Source organism: Labeo rohita, chromosome 3 (assembly GCF_022985175.1).
Source record: "Labeo rohita strain BAU-BD-2019 chromosome 3, IGBB_LRoh.1.0, whole genome shotgun sequence".
NCBI classification, from domain to species: Eukaryota; Metazoa; Chordata; class Actinopteri; order Cypriniformes; family Cyprinidae; genus Labeo; species Labeo rohita.
Window position 1 is genome coordinate 20,259,346 of NC_066871.1, and position 22,415 is coordinate 20,281,760.

The 22,415-nt window shown below is 35.0% G+C and overlaps 2 protein-coding genes across 5 annotated transcripts in view; one reads left to right on the plus strand and one right to left on the minus strand.

Moving 5' to 3' along the window:
• Window positions 1–12,363, plus strand: part of syt17 (synaptotagmin XVII) — a 25,241-nt gene extending 12,878 nt beyond the window's left edge. For all 3 annotated transcript variants that reach the window (XM_051099650.1, XM_051099634.1, XM_051099641.1), the window contains 3 exons: window positions 833–953; window positions 1,355–1,510; window positions 9,201–12,363. In XM_051099650.1, coding sequence (XP_050955607.1) covers window positions 833–953; window positions 1,355–1,510; window positions 9,201–9,397 — 474 coding nt within the window. In that variant the 3' untranslated portion in view covers window positions 9,398–12,363. The remainder of the gene's footprint in view (window positions 1–832; window positions 954–1,354; window positions 1,511–9,200) is intronic.
• Window positions 1–22,290, minus strand: part of clec19a (C-type lectin domain containing 19A) — a 27,015-nt gene extending 4,725 nt beyond the window's left edge. The window contains exons 1-6 of one of the 2 annotated variants that reach the window (XM_051099979.1): window positions 22,255–22,290; window positions 19,853–19,918; window positions 18,911–18,973; window positions 17,993–18,170; window positions 17,802–17,895; window positions 17,285–17,417 (exon numbers count right to left, since the gene is read on the minus strand). In XM_051099979.1, coding sequence (XP_050955936.1) covers window positions 17,285–17,417; window positions 17,802–17,895; window positions 17,993–18,162 — 397 coding nt within the window. In that variant the 5' untranslated portion in view covers window positions 18,163–18,170; window positions 18,911–18,973; window positions 19,853–19,918; window positions 22,255–22,290. Of the gene's footprint in view, window positions 1–13,891; window positions 15,698–17,284; window positions 17,418–17,801; window positions 17,896–17,992; window positions 18,171–18,910; window positions 19,086–19,852; window positions 19,919–22,254 lie in introns of those variants that run through there. The other variant, XM_051099971.1, reaches the window with a different exon arrangement.
• Between the last annotated feature and the right edge of the window lie 125 nt (window positions 22,291–22,415).

Consider the following 22,415-nt stretch of genomic DNA (forward strand, 5'->3'; position numbering starts at 1 on the left):
CCTGCATATTTTGGTCAGTTACATTTCATATCTTTTTATAGTCGCTATAAAATAGTTTAGATTTAGGAGTAGGTTAAGGGGTCTTAAACAATCTAAAAATCACTTATTGATAAAAAGATAAAAATGCTTTAATAAAAATGTCTTTATATAAAAGATTCATAAATTTTTACTTTTTTGCTAAAAATACGTAGCCATTTTTATGCTTTAAATGTTGAAATACATCCAAATTGTATGTATATATTAAATATATTAAATCTGAATTAATTTTTGTTATCGGAAAGCTGAACTTTGCATCATTACTCCAGTCTTCAGTGTCACATGATCCTTAAGAAATCATTATGCTGATTTTATGTTTAAGAAACATTCCTTATTATTATCAATGTTTAAAACAGTTGCTTAATATTTTTTTATTAAATTTAATGGGGGTTTTTTCAGGATTCTTTGATGACTAAAAAGTTCAAAAGAACAGAATTTATTTTAAATATAAATCTTTTGTAACATTATAAAAGTTTTTACTGTCACTTTCAACCAAATGTTTGCATCGCTGCTAAATAAAAGCACTCAGTTCTTTAAAAAAAAAATAAATAAATAAAAATACCTGACCTTAAATATTTGAACTGTAGTATATTTGTCTCTGTTCCACATGATATTAACCTAAAGCATTTGTCAGGAAACTATTAGATGAAACCAGATTGTTTATCATGTACAAATGTTTTCATTTGTTTTCTGATTTTAAAACTTTAATTCCAGTCTTTGACACTTAAAAATGCGCACAACTTGTTAATTAACTGACATTATCAAGACATTGATTTCTCAGTGTGATGTTTTTCAGAATGAGGTTGAGCTTGGTGAGCTTCTTCTGTCCTTAAACTACCTGCCCAGTGCTGGCAGGTTAAATGTGGACATCATCCGAGCAAAGCAGCTGCTTCAGACAGACATGTGCCAAGGTTCAGGTAAATGTGTTTCAGTACTTTAGTACAACTTACAGCAGAGCCTTAATGACTACAGAAGTATGCAAAGTAATTGTCTTTGTCATGGAATAACATGCTTTGTGTCTAAAATAATGTTTTTATGCTGACATCATTTTGGCCACACATGCCATGTGATAAATAGTCTATGTTTTAGCAAATTCACTATTGGTCTTGCTTTATTTTGGCACACTGTCATGATCTCATCAGGTCCTGATGGATCAAATCAAGACCTACCCAGATTTTTCCCAGCTGAATATCCTGTTTCACTGAGAAATATGCTTTATAACATAAACTTTACATATGCTTTACATTACAAAAATGAAATTTGTTTTAGAAAGCAATTCATGTTAACTTTAACCCAGTTCTTTTTTCTCTGCATTTAGATCCTTTTGTTAAGGTGCAGCTGGTGACAGGTCTTAAGCTGATGAAGACTAAGAAAACATCCTGTATGAGGGGCACCATTGACCCCTGCTACAATGAGTCCTTTAGCTTCCGCGTACCTCAAGAAGAACTGTGTGAAGTCAGTCTTGTGTTCACAGGTATTGTATTGAACATGCACACATAAAGATGTACATACAGAGCTCTACACAGTGAATGTGAGCAATGTCTTGACCTTTTCTTGTGAAGAACTAGGAAACACAGTTTTGAATTATTTACTTTTTTATGTATATTGGTAAGAAAAGTGATCAAATTAATTAAATTGACGATTTATTTTTTTAATCTTTCTTCGTTTTTTTTTTTGTTTTGTTTTTTTATTTTATATGCATTACTATTCAGAAGTTTGGGATCAGTAAGATTTTTTTAAATTAATTAAATTGATCAAAAGTGACATTAAACAAATTTGTAATATGTGACACTGGACCACAAAACGTCTTTAGTAGCACAGGTATAGTTGTAGCAATAGCCAAAAATACATTGTATGGGTCAAAATTATCAATTTTTCTTTTATGCCAAAAAACATATTAGGTATTAAGTACAGATTATGTCCCATGAAGATATTTTTTAAATTTCCTACCGTAAATATATCAAAACTCAAAAAAATTTTGATTAGTAACATGCATTGCTAAGAACTTAGTTTGGACAACTTTAATGGTGATTTTCTTGGTATTTCGATTTTTTTTCACCCTCAGATTCCAGATTTTGAAATAGTTGTATCTCTGCCAAATATTGTCCTATCCTATGATGTATAAATCTTAATTTAAAAAAATTGACCCTTATGACTGGTTTTGTGGTCCAGGGTCACATATTACATTTATTTTGTGGAAACCATGATATATTGGTGCTTGAAATGACACAGGATACACGAAATTTAAATAAACAGCATTTATTTGAGAATTATCTATGCCAAAAAAAAGAAAAAGAAATCCTGAAAAAAAAGTATCACGGTTTCCACATAATTATTCAGAGATACAACTGTTTTCATAATTAATAATATGAAGAAATGTTTCTTGAGCAGCAAATCAGCATATTGGAATGATTTCTAAAGGATCATGTGACACTGAAGATTGGAGTAATGATGCTAAAAATTCAGCTTTGCCATTACTAGAATAAATTTAGAAAATATAGTAAAGCATGAAAACATTAAAATAGTTCATTTTTAGTATATTTCACAATGTTTGTACTGTTTTTGTTTTTTTGTTTTTTCAAATAAATGTAGCCTTGGTGAGCTCAAAAGACTAAAAAAAAAAAAAAATCCCAGCTAACTTTTGAATGGTAGTATATGTTTAGTATGATAATATTTTTTTAATGACACTAAATTAATCCAATGATCAAAATTTACAGCCCTGTTTATAACTGTTGAAACTGTCTTGTTGGATACCTTGTAAAGGTGAAAAGCTACATTTCCAGGGTAGAACATGGCAATTTTTAACCAGGTGATATGTGTCAATTGACCCATCACTGAGAGTTTGATTGACAGGCGATCTGACCAATCATAACACCGAATCTGCAATTTTTGTCTGACAAACAAACCATACAGAAGAGTAGATCAATGTCAGTGGACCTGAACTTAAAAAATGGTGTGTATTGACGTCTTTGCATGGTTGAAACCAGATGGCTTCTGTGGTTCTTTCATGTTTATTTTGCGCTATAACTAGTAAAGAGGAAGAGATGATTGGTTCACATGCCGCTTGAACTGAGGCGCTACAGCAATCTGTCACGACACATTAAAGAGCCACACAGTGGTATTTATTGTTTGAATTTGTTAAAAAATGACAGATTTTAACAGCTGAGACTTTGTTTCTTACCTAAAGTAACCTGCTCCGTCTTGTCTGTCATTTCCTCTTTGCTCCACAATGTATTTTTCACTGCGTGAGAACATGATGTGTGGCGCAAGAGCGCCATGGATTGTCGGACGTGGCAACAGTTACGAAGGGGGGCGGGTCTTTGCGAAAGGGTCAGTTCCTCACAATTAGTGTAATCTATCTTGTGACCAAAGGCTGCCAAGGGGCACCTCATTAGGGTTCATTTAAATTCCAATAGGATTTATTCAATTACAGATGCTGCCAGTCAGAAGCTGACCCGGACAGTTGCTCATGCTGAGATTTTATGCACTGTTACACACTGACATTTAATATTTGCACTCGTCACCCAGGTGCAGCCATGCACTGTGATTGCATAGGGCTGATGGTGGCCTACGCTAATAATCTGCCATTTGAGACCACACAGAGCAGCAAGCCCAGCCCAACGTGTAGTTTATGCTGGTTTACTCAGGTTTAATCAGTGCTAAGTCAACAGTGATATTTACAGACAGGTATACTTCACGCTAAAGGCTGAGTGCAGCCTGTACCCCATCTAGGCTGGTCAGCATGTGTATCTTCCCAGTCGTACCATCCAGGGCTGCCTGCCCACTACTTCTCTCTGATGTTTCAGACTACAAAGACCTACAATCAAACACTGCCTGCAATCCCACCCCTGCTGGGCCTCTGTCTCTCACTCCTGGTCTGTTTGATGAGACTCTCTCTCTCATTTTGTATCTCCTTCTCCTCTTTAGCTCGTTCTTTTTATCAGTTCTTTTACTTTTATTTCTTTGCATTTCTCAGTGTCATTTTTCTCAAGTATCACTTTAACTGGAGGATCCCTTTCACAGAGCAGGTAATGGGAGTTTAATGGTGGTGTTATGTCCATATGCTATCCATAAGCAAAGAGTGGAAACAGATCATCTGGCTCTGTTCAGCATGAATCCCATTAGGCAACTATGTACATCGGAAGGGGTCAAAATTGTGCCCATTACCCATAATCGTAGGTGGAGTGTGACTTTTGAACTGTTCTGTATGTTTCATAATATGTTTACACAGATGTTTTATTCAAGCACCTAAGTAGCATGTATGTATTTGAATGAGTATACTGCATTTAATACAAACATTCAGTGTTGTAGAACAAGGTAAGGTAATCAAATTTTAGTTTAGTTACCATTCTAATAATAGAAAATGATAATAATATGAAATAATAATAATAATAATAATAATAATAATAATAAAGACTACATTAAAGGATTATTTCACTTCCAGAACAAAAATTTACAGATTATTTACTCACCTCCTTGTCATCCAAGATGTTTTTTGAGGAAAATATTTCAGGATTTTTCTCCAAATAGTGGACTTCTATGGTGCCCGTGAGGTTTGATTTCCAAAATGCAGTTTAAATGCAGATTCAAAGGGCTCTAAACGATCCCAGCCGAGGAAGAAGAGTCTTATCTAGTAAACTGATTGGTTATTTTCTAAAAAAAAATGTTTTTTTTTTTTTTTTTTTTTTTTTTTATTAAATAATTAATTTTGTTTAACTTCAGTGCTCGTCTTGTATAGCTCTGCTATGTGCATGTGTACTCTGCACTTCGGTTCATGACAGTTAGAGTAGGTTGAAAAACTCCCATCTCATTTTGTCCTCCAACTTCAAAATCGTCCTACATTGCTGCAGAAGTACTGACCCAGTGTTTATTAAGTGAATGTGCAAAAAAGGTCAAACGCCCTTTACAAAAAAAGGTAAAACAGTGATGTAGGACGATTTTAAAGTTGGAGGAGAAAATGAGATGGGAGTTTTTCGACATACCCTAACTGTCTTGAATCATAGTGCACAAGAGTATGCATGCACGTCGCAGAAGATGAGTCTAGTTATAAATTCAGTCTAGTTATAAAAGTTTTTTAATTTTTTTTTGCTAGATAAGACACTTCTTCCTTGGCTGGGATCGTTTAGAGCCCTTTGAAGCTGCATTTAAACTACATTTTGGAAGCTCAAACTCATGGGCACCATAGAAGTCCATTAAATAAAAATATTTTTTTCTGAAATATTTTCCTCAAAAAACATAATTTCTTTACGACTGAAGAAAAAAAGACATCATATTGGATGACAACGGGGTGAGTACACTATCTGTAAATTTTTGTTCTGGACGTGAACTAATCCTTTAATTATTTTAGATTAATATTAGTAATATTATTAAAATATAACGCAAACATACAGTTTTTTAAAAAAAATGTAGTCAGATATTACTTGAGTTCACATTCAAATAATACAAAATTGTATATTTTAAATATATTAATTTAAAACACTAAATTTATATTTTATATTATTAATATAATAATTATTATTATTATTATTATTATTATTACAATTATTACAGTTAAAAACAATTGTTACTGAAATATGATACAAACATCCAGTTTTTTAAAATCAGTGGACTTCAATGGGAGCCAATGGGTTGAATGTCCAAATTACAGTTTCAATGCAGCCTCAAAGGGCTCTAAACTACCCCAACCGAGGAATAAGGGTCTTATCTAACGAAACAATCAGCCATTTTCTAAAAAAAAAAATGTATATACTTTCTAAACACAAATGCTCATCTCGCACTAGCTTGACTTCACGTAGTACATAATCGTGCATGTGTGACGTGGGTGGAAATACCTACCCAGTGTTTACAAAGTGAATATGCAAAGAAAGTGAAACAATGTCAGACAATTTTGAAATTGGAGGAAAAAATTAGATGAAGTTTGTTGCCCTACCCTACATTGTTGAATTGAAGTACACAGACAAAGAACTATTCGCACATGGTCTTTCTAATGTCGTTACATAATGCATGAAGATGTAGACGCACATCGCAGAGCTAGTGCAAGATGAGCATTTGTGGTTATCGTTTCACTAGATAAGACCCTTATTCCTCAGCTGTGATCATGTCACAGCTCCATTGAAGTCCACTATATGGAGAAAAATCCTGTAATGTTTTCCTCAAAAAACGTAATTTCTTTTTGACTGAAGGAAGAAACTAATCTTTTAAATTTAATACTAACATCCAGTGTTTTTAAAATAGAGGGATATTTAGAGGGGTAAATGATAGTATTTAGGTCAGCATGTTGGTTTGACACAGTTATTTTTTGAGCTGGAGACTTCCCTCACTTAACTTTTCAAGCATGCTTCCATTGATACATGATTGTGCATTTGGAGTAAGAGATATTCATGCATTATTGATGCCTTTGTTTCCTCAGCTTCAGTATTTCCCATTCTAAACCAGCTGTAATGATCTGTACCACATCACAATTGTAGTTTTATCAAATATGAACGAGCTCAGAGCAGTGGAGTTCCCTCAGGACCATTGACTGTGACATAGCTGCTGATGTCATTAGCTCAACATAGCGAGTTCAGTGCATGTGTCTGCGCCAAACATGCACCACGCCTGTTCCTTAGCTTTCAGCTGATGATGTCAGCCATCCCAACAGCACAGTGTTTGTCTTATAACTGACATATATTTTGCAAAGCATGCAAACAGATGAATATTGTTTATCAATCTCTTTTATATGAATTATAGGATTATACATATAAGAAAATTTATTGACAGGGATTGTTTGAAGGATTGCTTAGAAATCCTGTCATCATTTATTCACCTTCATGTATTTCCAAAATACGTTTGACTTTAAATAAATTTTGGATAAAAAAGTAATTAACAATAGTTTTATGAACTGAATCCACTGATTCATTCAAGAAATTCAAGAGTCAAATGTGATATTCCTCAAAATTCATTCACATTTTCTGGTTTCTCAAAGGAACATCTGCTGATCCACTCTGAAGGTTCTTGAAGCTCTCCACTATAAATAGGAATGTCTCCCATCCTTTTTTTGTGGTTTAACCCACACCTTGAATTCATATAGTGATGAGGAAAGGAGTAGCCGAGGTAAATACTACTTTCACTCCTGTAGGCTGTAATAACAGCTTTAGCTGTTGAGCCACACCAAGGTGAAGGAGTCCTTGGCATGCAATAGGATAAAGCCCTTCTAGAGAGCTGATGTTGCTTGGTGACGATGTATCGCCAGCTCTGGTCTGCAGCTGGAGTCGTGATGTTGTGAGATCCTTGTCTGGAGTGCGGCTGCATCATTGACTGCCACCTCTGGGTTTTGTGACAATATTATTTGCACTTCCTGCTTATTTTCCCAGCACTCCACTGCCAGTTACAGGAAAGAGGGGGAAATCACAGAGAAGTAAAGTCTTCAATCTTGTTTATGAGCAATGATGAAATTAACAGGACCTCGTACTCTGACCTGACTCCATTAACAAAATTGGATTGAGGCGGAGAAAAACAGATTGACAGAAATGATGAATAATAAGCCAAAGAAACAAAAGGACACATTTGTGTTACTGTTATTGTGGTGTCATTGAGTTATTATTATAGTTTTTGTTAATACTTTAAATTCAATTTTATTTTTATATATTTATTGCCCGGTTTCACAGACTGGGCTTAGACTAAGCCAAGATTAGGCCGTTTAGGACATTTAAGTAATTTTTATACAGTGGATAGTTCTGGTTCTTGATTCTGATTGGTTGAGGCTAGTGCGTTTTTGTTTTAAAACGCATAACTTTTGCTACAGTTACACCTATTGTTTACACTACTCTGGTGTTTTCAACCCTCGAAAACTGAGACTTTTGAAAACACTGAAAACTCCAGGGTTGCATTTCAGTGTAAATGGACCAAAACTGAGACTTTTGAAAATGATGGTGTGGCTGCTCACATTCTCTCTGCGTATCCTTTACGACCGTGTAAACAATAACATCATGCTCATTGTTGTACCCATAGATATGTATAGGTAGATTCCCCATTCGACCGCTTCAAGCATGTTGAAGCTTCCAGCATCTAAATAAAAGGCATCTACCTATACATATCTATGGTTGTACCTGCATGAATGATCATGTGACATGCGTTTTTAGGTGTGTAATGTAGACGGAGATCGTTTCTGAAACGCAGTAAAGGACGAGGATCAATCCCTAACCCTAACGCCATTATAAAATTAAAACGCACTAGTGTAAACAGGGCCTGAGCCACCCCTGCTGAAAACAAAACAGCTTTTGGCTGGTCTTAGCTGGTTTAAGCTGGAAGTAGCTGGTTTTAGCTGGTCTCTCAGCCTGGCTAGGCTGGTCAGACTGATTTTAGCTGGTTGTTCCAGCTGGTCTCCCAGCCTGACCAGCCAAGGAAGTGGCCAAACCTCCTCTAAAACCAGCCTGCTGACCAGCTAAGACCAGCCTGGATGACCAGCTAAAACCAGCCAACTATCTTAGGCTGGTTTTAGCAGTTTTTTTTCACCAGGGACGTTCGAAGCTGTTGTAAATTACCCTACAAATGTACACCTTTGTTTACATTTGTGTGTTGCTCGGAAACCACTTTGTTGCAACCACAACTGTTTCTGAGGAACTACATTGTTTGGCAGAAGAATAATGTTTTTATTAATATCATTACACTTTCTTTGCTCTGTTTTATTTTGTAAAACCTTTCTACGTATATGGAATAACCATTTTATAAAAGCAATAAGCCCCATGAAGCTGTGGTTTACAGTGAATTTATAACAGCTAAGGGGTCGTGCCTAACAACGACCCTTAGCTGTTATAAATTCACTGTAAACCAAGGCTTCACTGGGCTTATTGCTTGATTACAAACATGTTTAGAAAAAACATTACTGGTGTGCATCTCGAGACGAAACAAAGGCACTAATATATTTTAAGATCAGTCAGTGCATGTTTCTTTCAGTCAAAACAGCTCAGATAACATCACCTTTCAGCTGTGACTTATTCACAATACAGCACAAGTAACGTTACCTTATTGCTTTTTTAAAACGGTTACCCCAATGAAAAACATTAAAACCAAAAATGTATGTATTGATATGGTACTTTTTTTATTTAACGAAGTAAGAAGGAGAAAACAGACTAAATTTTAATCTGACTGGTTTTGACATTGATTTTTATGTTTTTACTTCTTAGTTTACGGGCATAACGTGAAGAGCAGCAACGATTTCGTTGGTCGTATTGTGATTGGCCAGTTCTCCACCGGCCCGCAGGAAACCACGCATTGGCGTCGGCTCCTGGGCTCCCAGCGCACCCCGGTGGAACAGTGGCACAGCCTGCGCTCCCGTGCAGAGTGTGACCGCGTCTCTCCGGCTTCTCTCGAGGTCACATAATACAAACACAGGACAGTCATTGAAGGTGGGATAAAGATCTATGAAAAGAACTTTAACCTAAAACTTAAAACACAAACATCTGGGAGTGTCCCAACGTTTCTGTGAGTAATTTTTAATGGTTTGACACATAAACTAATAGATCTATTCTTTATAGAATAGTGGGCTCTGTCTTGGTGTTATTTGTGTTCATTCTCCCTTACCATTATTATGGGGAGATGTAGACAGTAGAAAAGACCTCAGAGAGTTTTTCCGTTTATGATGACGAGCAGAAGCCTGCTGTACATGATTTCTTTTTATCACATTGATACTATCTTACATGGGAGCTCAATAATCTCATCATCATCTGATCCTCGGCTGCATTCAGGCTGCTCAGGTGTCCAGAGGAAGAGCAGCTGTGAGGCTCAGACAGCGAGACCACACCGAATCACAGGTTTGGTCTGCAGTGTTTTAATAATCATATTGTTTCTTTTTTCAGATTTCAATATGATTGCAGATTTGAAGTAGTTGGAATCTGTGGCAACACAGTTGGTCATTTTTATTGTCCAGGTTGAATGTTTAAAGTACGATTTTACACCAAAGCTTGGTTTGGTCGTGTTTTGTGACCTGTATCACTGTTCTCCATGCACATATTGATCTTTGATTGTGTTTAAGTGTTTGTGAGTGTGCATTTGGTAAATGTTTGCACTTACGGCAGCTGAGTTTTACAGAAATGCTAAGAGGCCATGCATTATTTTATTTTTATATTTTTGTCTCGTTTTATGAGAGAACTTGACTTGATTTGAATCAAGTGAACACACACATAAATATATTTATATAGTTATTTCGAGATCCCAAGAAAATTAAGTCAAAACAATCTAGACAAAAAAAAGCTAATAATAATAATGATGTATGACCTCTTAAAGGATTAGTTCACTTCAAGAATAAAAATTTCCTGATAATTTCCTCACCCCTACGTGATCCAAGATGTTCATGTCTTTCTGTCTTCAGTCGCAAAGAAATTTTTGAGCAAAACATTCCAGGATTTTCTATCTACACTGTAAAAAATAAAAAACACAATTTGATGAGTCAGCTTAAAATAATTTGTTACCCTGCTGCCTTAAAATTTTAAGTTCAGTCAACTAAAATAAGTTTAGTCAACTTTAAATGTTAAGTTGTACTAACAACTTAGATATTTGTGTTTGCTAAACTTAACAGATGGGTAAGTAACCCAGCTGCCTTAAAATTTTAAGTTGATTCAACTCAAATATCTAAGTTGTCAATTTAACATTTCAAGTTGAATAAACTTTTGAGTTGACTGAACTCAAAATTAAGGCAGCCAGGTTACAAATTATTTTAAGTTGACTCAACAAATTGTTTTGTACAGTGTAGTGAAACGATCTGTCATTTTCTTAAAAAAGTAAAAATGTATATACAGTAGTCAACATTTGAAGTGGATCAAAACCTTTCATCAAAGTAGTTCTAAAACCAAAACAATACCCATTCTTGTTTTAGGACAACTTTGAAGAAAGTTTTTTTGATCCACTTCAAATGTTGACTACTGTACTTTCTAACCACAAATGCTCATCTTGCACTAGCTCGACTTTTTTTTGAAACTGGAGGAGAAAATGAGATGGAGTTTTTCATCCTACTCAACCTTTTTGAACCAAAGTACACAGATGAAGAACTAACTGTGCATGACCTTTCCAACGTGATTACATGCGTGAAGTCATAGATGCACATCGCAGAGCTAGTGCAAGATGAGCATTTTGTTAAGATATATAAATTAGTTTTTTAGAAGATGACTGATCATTTCGCTAGATAAGACCCTTATTCTTTGGCTAGGATTGTATAGAGCCCTTTAAAGCTGCATTGAAACTGCAATTTAGACCACCACTGAAGTCCACTACATGGAGTAAAATCCTGGAATGTTTTCCTCAAAAACCTTCATTTCTTAGCAACTGAAGATAGAAAGACATGAACATCTTGGATCACATGGGGGTGAGTAAATCATCATCAAATATTTATTCTGGAGTGAACTTCACCTTTCTGGCTTCTGTATCACCTTGCATTAGTGTTAGTGTCTGCACAACGGTGAGCATGCTTTCACCGCTTGGGCAATATAATGCCATGCCAAGAAGGTGCAGATACACATTTCTCTTTGCTCTGTTACCTTCACTCCACGCTTTTGCCAAGTTCAGTTCATGTACTGTATTATCAACATCTTGGAGCTGTATTTTGTCTCAACGCTTTCTCAGTCAGTCTATGAAGTATGTATAAATTAGGATATGTTTGGGGAGGGGGGGATGTTCTTAGCATAGAATCAAAGTGCAATCAAAAACATTACTGTATCTGTCTTCTTAATCTTTCTTCTATGTGATCAGTGCGAGATAAGTGTTTGTTTCAGGTCAGTTGTATATGTTTCCACCAATGTCGATGTTAATGTAGATGATTACACATGATTAGAGTGGTAATATTAACAAATAATAATAATGACACTGTGCCAGTGAAGATATGTATCTATTTATTTATTTAGATTTAACAAAAATGCATATAATAATAGCTATATAATTATCCCTAAAACATATCTGTATATATTTATAACTTAAATTGTGTACAGAGAATTGAACAAAGCATGTTGCAATATAGACTAAAAAAGAAATATAGATAAATTATGATTTTAATGACTTCAACAGAAAGATTTTGGTTTCAAAGGTGACTGTTTTTAACTGTCTTCATTATATTCTAAACAAAAATGTTCCGTCCACTGTTTCCCTGTCTGCTCTGAATCTTCTGAGAGTTTGTTCCTGATGCTGTCTATGTAGTGGTTTATTAAGTGCGAGTAGAAATGAAGCAGACCTCTGATCAGCAGAATCCCTTTAAAGGTCTCTTCCACAGAGATTGTAATGTGTGAATCAATCAGAGAGATGTATTACGTGAGGAAAGTGTATTTTGGTTGTTCCATACTGCATTAAAGTGTTGTTTGTTACTGGGCTTCTCCCTTTATTTTACTATGCTTTTTAACCTTTCATATTCATATACCTGCACTTTGGTGCAGACTGGACTTCAGTAACATCCAACATCACTGGGTTATTTTTAAAAAATTAATGTACTATCCTTTTGTTATTCATTTGAAATATTTAAACCATTTTGCAATTGCAGTGATGACCTTGGCAATACACTTAATTACATCACAGCAAAATGATTCAGGCTTGTTTGTGTAAAAATATTCCCTCTGTAGGCTTTATGAGGGAGGTAATTACTCTGAGGGTTATAAGTTATAAGGGGGTCAATTAATTTCTCTCTTCAGTAACAGGGGAACAGCTTAACCCCACTGTCCACATAAATCCTGGGTCAGGCATATAATCATCGAAACTACCTTGTTGACAAATCTACAAACATAACTCAAAACTCCCATCCAGAAAGGCAATTAAAGTTAAGGTTTTGAAATGAAATCTTCAAAGTCTTATAACAAAAATCATGACGTGTCTGTTCCAAGCAGTGCGGAACCGCAGGAGTCACGTGATGAGAATGATGCAAAATGACTGGTGGCGGATTTCTTTGGTTAAAATAACGATGATGAACCACAAATTAAGCATTTGTTTTAAATAAGGGAAACCTTATTTATTTGGGTTGTAATGCAAATATAGGCTAGGCTTCGTCTTCTTCATCTTGTTAATAAGAGTTAGGATGTTTAATAAATGCGAATTTTCCATTTTACTACTTTATGACTGATCTGTAATAATAATGAACCACAAACTACGATCGTTTTTGAAGGGGAAATCCATTATTTGTGTTACAAAATTGTCATTTTGTTATTAAAGTGCTCCTATTATGCCTTTTCAAATATGATCTTCCATGTAGTGTCATGTAGCTGTATGTGAACATAAACTATTTTTGTTCACAATATTTTAATAGTATTTAATGATTATGAACATAGAAGCATTTCAAAACAAATTAATACCATTTATGAAACCATAACGCTGATGCGGAGGTATGTATAATTACAATATGAAGTAATTTAAAATGTTATTGCTATTAATATTATTTTTTAAAATAAGGTGATGTGATATAAAAGTCCATATGTGACAAAGATGTTTTTTTGCAACAGCTCTAATAAGTCTCATGCAAAGTGTATACGTCACCATCCGAATCCGTTCACTCCTTCTGATGTAGTCCACTCAACGGCCATTCACTTTATAGGGATTAGTGAATGAGTGAACGAGTGAGCGATTTCGGACACAGCTAATTAATTTATTTTATTATTACATTTATTTATTTTTTAAGACAGCACCCCCATTTTTTTCTTTAGCTCCGAACCAGGGGGGTGCTGCAGCACCTTCAGCACCCCTACTTCCCGCGGTATGGACAAAAACTGATTATATATAATAAATTAACTTTTCATTTTATGGTTCCCACTTTGCTGAACTATTCATTTCATCGCCACATTTTTAAAGCAGTGTGCCATGCGTGAGACAATGCAAAAATGACAGAACAATCAAGTGCAATGGTCAAAGTCATCCATCTATTTATGTTTGCATAGAAAAACAATTGGAAAAGCACAGTGGAATACAAAAATTCTGTGTGAACAGCCCCTAATATAAAATGTTTTTAAAATATCAAGGTATATTCTAAATAAATAAGCATAATTATTATTAAACTAATCTATTGTGTGACAGTGTTGAATTTCTTAAAGGGATAGTTCAAACAAAAATGTAAATTCTGTCATTAATTACTCACCACACGTTGCAAACCTGTAAGACATTCATTCATCTTCAGAATAAAAGATATTAAATTAAGATATTTTTGATGAAAACTGAGATTTCTCACCCTGCTTAGACAGAAATGTAACTGACACGTTCAAGGCCCAGAAAGGTAGTAAGGAAATCGTTAAAAGATGTGACATCAGTGGTTCAACCGTAATTTGATGAAGCTCCAAGAATACTTTTTGTGTGTAATGGCTTTATTCAACAATTTCTTCTCTACCAAGTCAGTCTTTGACGTGTGTCCATGAGTTGTGTCCTTATTACCTTTCTCAGCCTCGAACATGTCAGTTGCGTTGCTGTCTATGAAGGGTCAGAAAGCTCTCAGATTTCATCAAAAATATTTTAATTTGTATTCCAAAGATGAACAAGTTCTTATGGATTTGGAATGACATGAGGGTGAGTAATTAATGACAGAATTTTCATTTTTGGGTGAACTAAGTGTAATGTAGTAAATTCCTCTTCCTGTCATTCCAATTCAGAATTCAGTTCAACATCCCTGAAAATCTAGATCAGCTAATGAATTAAAAAGAAGCCAGTTTTTAACATTCTAAATTTTTGGTGAACATTGAAAAAGTTGTGGATAAGAACAAAGACTTTTTTTTGGTCACTAATTGGCATAGCACATAAACACATAGAGAGAAAAGCAGAAAAGGTCATCTGCCTGGCTGAGGTTAAGCTCTTTCTGTCTTTTGAAGCTCTGCAGTCAACAGAGGCTTAAATGTCTTCTCTTTAAGAATCTCACCTTCTAGGTCAGTGACAGATAAATGTACACAGACGGACACTGACAGTGTTTGGGATTCCAGACCAAGACTCAGGAGTCATTATATGGACACACACATTCCTGTCTGAAGGTCTGTAAGAAATCAAAAATATCCTTTCTATCAAAACTTCTTTGACTTTTTATAAAATTCTGGGGTCTCCAGCAAAAGTTCCCTATTTGAAAAAGAAGGAAATAATGTCTCAGAGCAATAATGCCCAGATAATTGTGTGGGGACCTCAGTTTTCCTTAAAAGATATCTGTGAAGTATTCGGTCTAGTTCAGTTCAGCCATATACTGTAGCTCACTATCTACACTAAAAACAAAGGTTCTGTATTGGCTTCTATGGTTCCATGAAGAACATTTAACATTCATGGAAGCTGTCAGTCTTTACAGTAGAAAAAGGCTCTTTAGATTATTAAAATGTTTGCCACAGAAACAAATGCCTCTTTTACGAACTGCTCCCTGAAAGATTCAGAAAACCAAAAATGGTTCTTCTATGGCATCGCTTCCAATATATATAGTGATGGGAGGACTATGGGGCCAGGAAATTGGAGTGAAGGGGAGAGAAATGCAAATGAAGTGTCTATAGCAGGCTGGAAAGAGCCCTTCATCACTGCAGGGATGGAGATGAGCGGACATCTTGTTGCTACACTGTGATTGAGTGATGTTGAGATGTCAGTGGTGAAGATGAAAAACTGGATAAAATATCTTATATTTGAGGTTAGTTTTCCAGTGTAGGAATCTTACAGACGAATGGAAAAGCCTTATCACAACTGTTGTCATTCCAAGATCTCAGTGCTGCAAAAGATGAAGATATGCAAACATTGTAATGTCCTGTCTTCTTCACTGTAATGTCTATGTAATCTTACATAATAGGGCTGTCAATCAACTATATATATCTTATTATTGGTTCCACAAAAAATATTTAGCAGCATGACTGTTTTCTACAATGATAATAATAGGAAATGTATTTCCAACAAATCAACATATTAGAATAATTTCTGAAGGATCATGTGACACTGAAGACTGGAATAATGCTGAAAATACAGCTTTGCATCACACAAAACAATTACATTTAAAAATTACAAAAAAATTACATTTAAAAATTACAATATTACTGTTTTTACAGTATTAATTAAATACAAATTGCAGCCTTGGTGGGCATGCTTTCGAAGACACTCAACATTATATCTTAATTGTACTAAATTAACTACAATTAAATTAGTACAACTTAACATTTCAAGTTGAATAAACTTATTTTAGTTGACTGAACTTAAAATTTTAAGGCAACAGGGTAACAAATTATTTTAAGCTGACTCAACAAATTGTGTTTTTTATTTTTTACAGTGTATTGGACTTCTATGGTGCCCGAGTTTGAACTTCCAAAATGCAGTTTAAATGCAACTTCAAAGGGCTATATATATATATTTATTTTTTTTTTTTTTTTTTTTAATTTATATTTAATTCATATACTTTTTTACCTCAAATGCTCGTCTTGTCTAACATGACAACTGCGTGAACTCAGTATATTCTGGTTCAAGACAGTTAGGGTAGGTCAAAAAAATCCCATCTCATTTTCACCTCCAACTTCAAAATCGCCCTACATCGCTGTTTTACCTTTTTTTGTAAAGGACGTTTTAGGCAGGACAGTTTTGAAGTTGGAGGTGAAAATGAGAAGGGAGTTTTTCAACATACCCTAACTGTCTTGGGTCAGAATACACAGAGTTCACGCAGAGCTACACAAGACAAGAATTTGAGGTTAAAAGGTATATAAATTGTTAATTTCCTTGGAAAATAACCAATCGTTTCACTAGATAAGACCTTTCTTCCACGGCTAGGATCCTTAGAGCCCTTTGAAGCTGCATTGAAATTGCATTTTGGAAGTTCAAACTCGTGGGCACCATAAAAGTCCACTATATGGAGAGAAATCCTAAGATGTTTTACGACTGAAGAAAGAAAGACATGAACATCTTGGATGACATTAAATTATTTGTAAAAAAAAAATTCTAGAAGTGAACTTCTCCTTTAAGCAGCAATAGCCAAAAATACATTGTATGGGTCAAATTTTCTTTTATGACAAAAATCATCAGGATATGAAGTAAAGATCATGTTCAATGAAGATATTTTTTAACTTTCCTACCGTGAATATCAAAACTTAATTTTTGATTAGTAATATGCATTGCTAAGAACTTCATTTGAACAATTTAAAGGCCATTTTCTCAGTATTTAGATTTTTTTGCACCCTCAGATTTCAGATTTTCAAATAGTTGTATCTTAAATATTGTCCTATCCTAGCAAACCAAGCTTATTTATTCAGCTTTAAGATGATGAATAAATCTCAAGTGGTCCAGGGTCACATATGATAAAAACAAAAAGTGATCTCACCGCTGTTTTGTCTGTACCAGATCTCCACACAGTCCTCCTCCTCAGGAATGCGATGGATGCCATCATCTGGTTGATTTCCATCCCAGTAACTGTATTCATAGGATGACCCGTCTGTCCACTCCATAGTGCCCTCCTACCAACAAACTACAATTAACAACGCTATCACACTTGTTTGGTTTTTGCTCTTTGACCCTGAAGTGACAACTAAAATCTTCCTGCCAGACATGAGTTCACAGCTTTGGAGCTTTTTGGATCATTTGATCCAAGATCTCCAAGAAACTAGCTCAGCTTGGTGCTAGACCAAAGCGTTGGTCTGGAAATGATTAAACGTCACTCAGAGAAACTATATTTTCCATTCATGGGATTATTAGTGGGAGGTTTGACATACTGGGCTTGGTCTTTTACAACACACACAAGCTATGTCAGTCATGTAGATGTTAATCTTTTTCATGGATAAATTCACGACTGCCTCACGTTAGTAAATAAAACATTTTTAACACTATGTTATCATGTTTACCTGTCTTCTATCATGAAGGCCAATCCAAATATCTGTTGGAATTCCTGGTACACGGCTGTTCACAAGATCATAGACAAACACATTTTCTTCCCAGCTGTGAATAAAGTTGTGAGAAAAGTATATTTTAATAGAAGATCCAGCCAAATCCTGTACTATGAGACAAATCGTGGCATCTTAGTGACAAGTCATACCTGTGAATGGAGGTAAGTTTGGCAGATTTGTGTCCGTTTGAGAACTCAGCGCAGTACAGATCCGCCTCAGCCCAGGTGCGGTTCAGGGGAAAGAAGCGGTAACAGTAACCCTCAAATTCAGTCCAGAAAAGCGGACATGTCACAGGCTGGTTTGAGTCTGACAGTTGCATGGGCAGTGCTAGAGAAAGTGACAAATCTGTTTTAATTTAGCAGTTCCGTACAGTATGAGTGCAGAATAGGTCAAAAACTTACAAACACCGCAAAAACAAATGATTACGTTATATGAAAAATCATCTGGAAAGTATCTAGCTGATTTCAAAATATATTGTCAATGTTTCCTTTTCACAGCACCAGCCTGCTTTTAATTTAGTTTGAGCTGTGCAACAGAAATTCTGATATCCAACAAAAACAATTATAAGGTGCACTTTCCACCAGAAATTATGAATATTACAGTATTTAAACAGTATTCATTATTACATTACAATAATACAAGTCAGCTAATGTAAGACAAAAATGCTTCCTAATTTAAATAATAAATGAATTGCAATGTTAAGGTAGGAAAACACTTGAATTATTTAGTACTATGGCATTTATTTTTTTACATGAAAACTTTCTGGTCTTTCAAATCTGAGTCATACTTAACCTTTAAAGATGGTTTCACTGCTATTCTGAGCTCTTGTAAATCAATAAAACATTTCAAGCATTGCATTTTTGTCACAACCTCATTCATTGGGAAAACTCTCTGCAGAATATAGGTTAAAACTAAGTTAAAACTACTTTCTAAACAGAAGCATCTATAACTTGGCAAAGCATCTCTGGTTGAGCTTGAGACTGTCTATTCGGCATGTAAAGAAGCAAATTAAAGCATATTAGCTGTGTCTGCGTTCTATCCTTGTCTTTGGTTCTGGTGGCACTCACCTTGTGTGATCTTGATGTTTGTTGAAGGCAGAGCCCACACTGGGAAGCCGGTGATCAGCAGGGCTAAACACAATTCCCAACAGAGCATGTTTAGTGCAAGAGAGAGGAGATTGAAATCTGGAGTGTGTGTGTGTATGTTTGTGAGCATGTGTGCTCCAGGACGGTGTGGAGTGTTGGAGAGATTAGAGGGTGTGTGAGTCTCTCTCAGCCCCTGCCTTTTTCTTGGACTCTTCCTACTTGGTCAAGTCCAAAACACTGACATCACTGTGTAAGGGAGAAAGAGAGAACCCAAGGGCCTAAAACTGATATTTTGTGTCATTAACCTAATGTAATGCTCCCAGGACGATCAATTTACTACAGACACTATCCTTCAAAAGTTTGACATTTTCTAGTTTAAATAAATTAATACATTTATTCAGCAAGGATGCATTAAATAAATCAAAAGTGACAGTAAAGACATGTGTGATGTTATAAAAATGTCTGTTTCAAATATAAATGCAGTTTTTTGGAACTTTCTGTAGCACCAAATCAAAATGAATGATTTCTGAAGGATCATGTGACACCAGCTGAAAATTCCGTTTTGCTATCACAGGAATAAATTACATTTAAAAATATACTGGAATAGAAATAATTTACAATGTGCTGTTTTGACAAATGAATGCAGCCTCTGGGATCATAAAATCTATAAAAATGTAATCAACCCAATTATATGTTTAATTCATATCACAAATGGCAAAAAAAGAATAATAATCTAATTCATAAATTTGATTTATCACCATGTAACTTTATTAATTAAAATCAATAATATTTTATTAGTGTTCAAAATTAGTAGGTTTGTTAGAGGATAATAAACTTTTGCGAGTTTAACTTTTGCGTAGATTTACATAACCAGATGGAATGCTTCTAAGTGATATTGTTTTAGAAATATTAAACACAACTGACCTGTGATTCGTCATTATCCTTTAAGTTGTGAAATTCAATCTCCGAACACCATAGTAAGGTCACAACCTGGAATGAGTCAAGATAAGATTCAGAACATTTACATTAAATAAAGTAAGAAAATAACCAATAGTTGCATGGTTTACCTTAAAATCTATGGAAACATTTCATCTTGTAATCATTTGCTGAAAATATCATGACGTCCAGCTTGAGTTATTGAACACCCACTTCACACTACTTGCTTAGTTCCATTAGTCTCCCCTGACACCGTCTTGCATTTGATAGCATGTCTGCTTTATCTCTTGGCCCTGCAGAGCCCATGCTATTAAAGGCCCAGAATTCCTCTTATCTTTGTGAGGACTGCCGTCTATAAGAGCTAAGGGCAGAAGCGTGGAGATATGACTCATTCTTATACTGAAGAAGGCCTCCATTTAAGATTTTCAGATGGGATTGCTGCTAAATATGGTCTCTGAATGAGTTGATTTGTATGTCCTGTTGCTGCATCCTGCCAGGTGCAGACAAATAATATCTAACATGCAGTATAGATGATACTGTCTTTAAAGAACTGTTTAAGCTATCATCATCAAACGTACTGTTTCACTGTATAGTGGCAATGTACACACTGCACCAAAATTTGGATGTCAATTCACATTTTACTCCAGTACTGTACACACCCAGTTCAAATGACAACCGCATGCTACAACCAAAAGTGAATTCTACGAACCCAAACAACAAGCCCAAAAACAATTTAAACAGCGAATAAATTATATACAGAAAGTGAGTGAAGAACATTATCACTAACTTTGACTTATTGCGAGTTTAAGCAATAAAAAAAGTATCATCATAATCAATAAAGCTGTCTACTGTGGAAGCTTGTTTACACCACTGAATTAAAAAAACTCAAAAAAAAAAAAAAAGTTTTATCTCACAATTCTCAATTTTTTTCCTCTGAGTTTACATCTCACAATTCTGACAGAAATGTGTGACACAAACTCATAATTCTCACTTTTTTCTCAGAATTGTGATATAAACTCGCAATTGTGTGTTATAAATTCAGGGCTGTATGATATAAACTCACAATTCTGAGGAAAAAAGTGAATTATGATTAAAAAAAAGTCAGAATTACAAGATATAAAGTCAAACTTTATCACTTTATAACTCACAACTAGAAGTTTATATCACACAATTCTGAGGAAAAAGTCAGAATTATGACTTTGTATTTCGCAATTCTGACTTTATATCTCACAATTGCTAGTTTATATCTCAGTTCTGACTTTATAACATGCACTTGCAAGTCTATATCTCACAGTTCTGAGAAAAAAATCAAAATTTCAAGATACAAAATGGCAATTGCGAGAAAAAGTCTGAATTGCAAGTTTACCTTAATATCTCATAATAAATGACTTCAGAACTTGCAATTGCAAGTTTATATCTCAGAATTGGTAGTTTATATCTCACAGTTCTGACTATAACATGCAATTGTGAGTTTACATACAGTATCACAATTCTGAGAAAAAATCAGAATTGTGAGATACAAACTTGCAATCGAAATAAAAAGTCACAATAACTTTTTTTTTTTTATTCAGTGGCGGAAATGGGTTTCAATAGTCTACACTGTGAAATGAATCTCTTACATAGTAAGTTAATCTGCTCTTTGTTGTCTATGATGAGAGAATTCACAAAAGTGCAGAATTCAGTCAGTGAGCATGCACACTCAACAAAACTGAGTTTTAGGGATGACTCATCTGAACGCATCTGATTGGCCTATAAGATCATTCCTAAGATCAACCAAATTGTGTGTGATTGGTTATAATGTGCAATGCTGTAAAACATGTTAAAAGAAATATGGTGCAACATGAGCAGATCTAATTTAATGCCACAATCTACACTTTTCATTAATTTTGACTTTGTTAGCCACAGACGTAATATGAGAAGTGTTTTTGAGCAAAAGAGAACACTTAGCGGTCTTCTGTACATACACAAAGCGATCATTTTAGGGGATTCACTCCCGTATTTAAATGCGATTGTCACTCTTCAAACTTTAAAGTGTGTACGTGGCCACATTGCATTAAGGTTCTTTAAAACCATATATTTATAGAGCCACATTCCTAAATTCACTGAACTTTCGACCAAGCCAACAATGAGAACGTAGGTCAGACATTTCCGGTGCATCATTGGGTGTAGCCTTGACCTGTTTGAGGAAGATGAGCTGAGACGTGTGAGCTATCTAAAAATACCCTTTTTGAGTCTGGTATTGATTTTAAGTCAGTTCAAAGACAGCTGATGTGCAGACATGAGATGAAACATAGCACCCCCTGTTTAGAATTTACAAAAATATGTTCTTGTACGTTGTACATTTTACATTGCTAAGTGATGATTCATTTCAGAAAAATGTCTCAGGTTACCTTTTCTTACATTTTCCTACATTGCTTGTAATCCCTCAGGTGTAGTGCAGATGGTGGTGCACATTAGATAAGCAACAGCTGTGACATTCAGCACTTCCTGTTGCAGGACAATTGAACAGCCGCACATATTGTTAATTGTGAGAGCTTTCTGCTGACCTCCA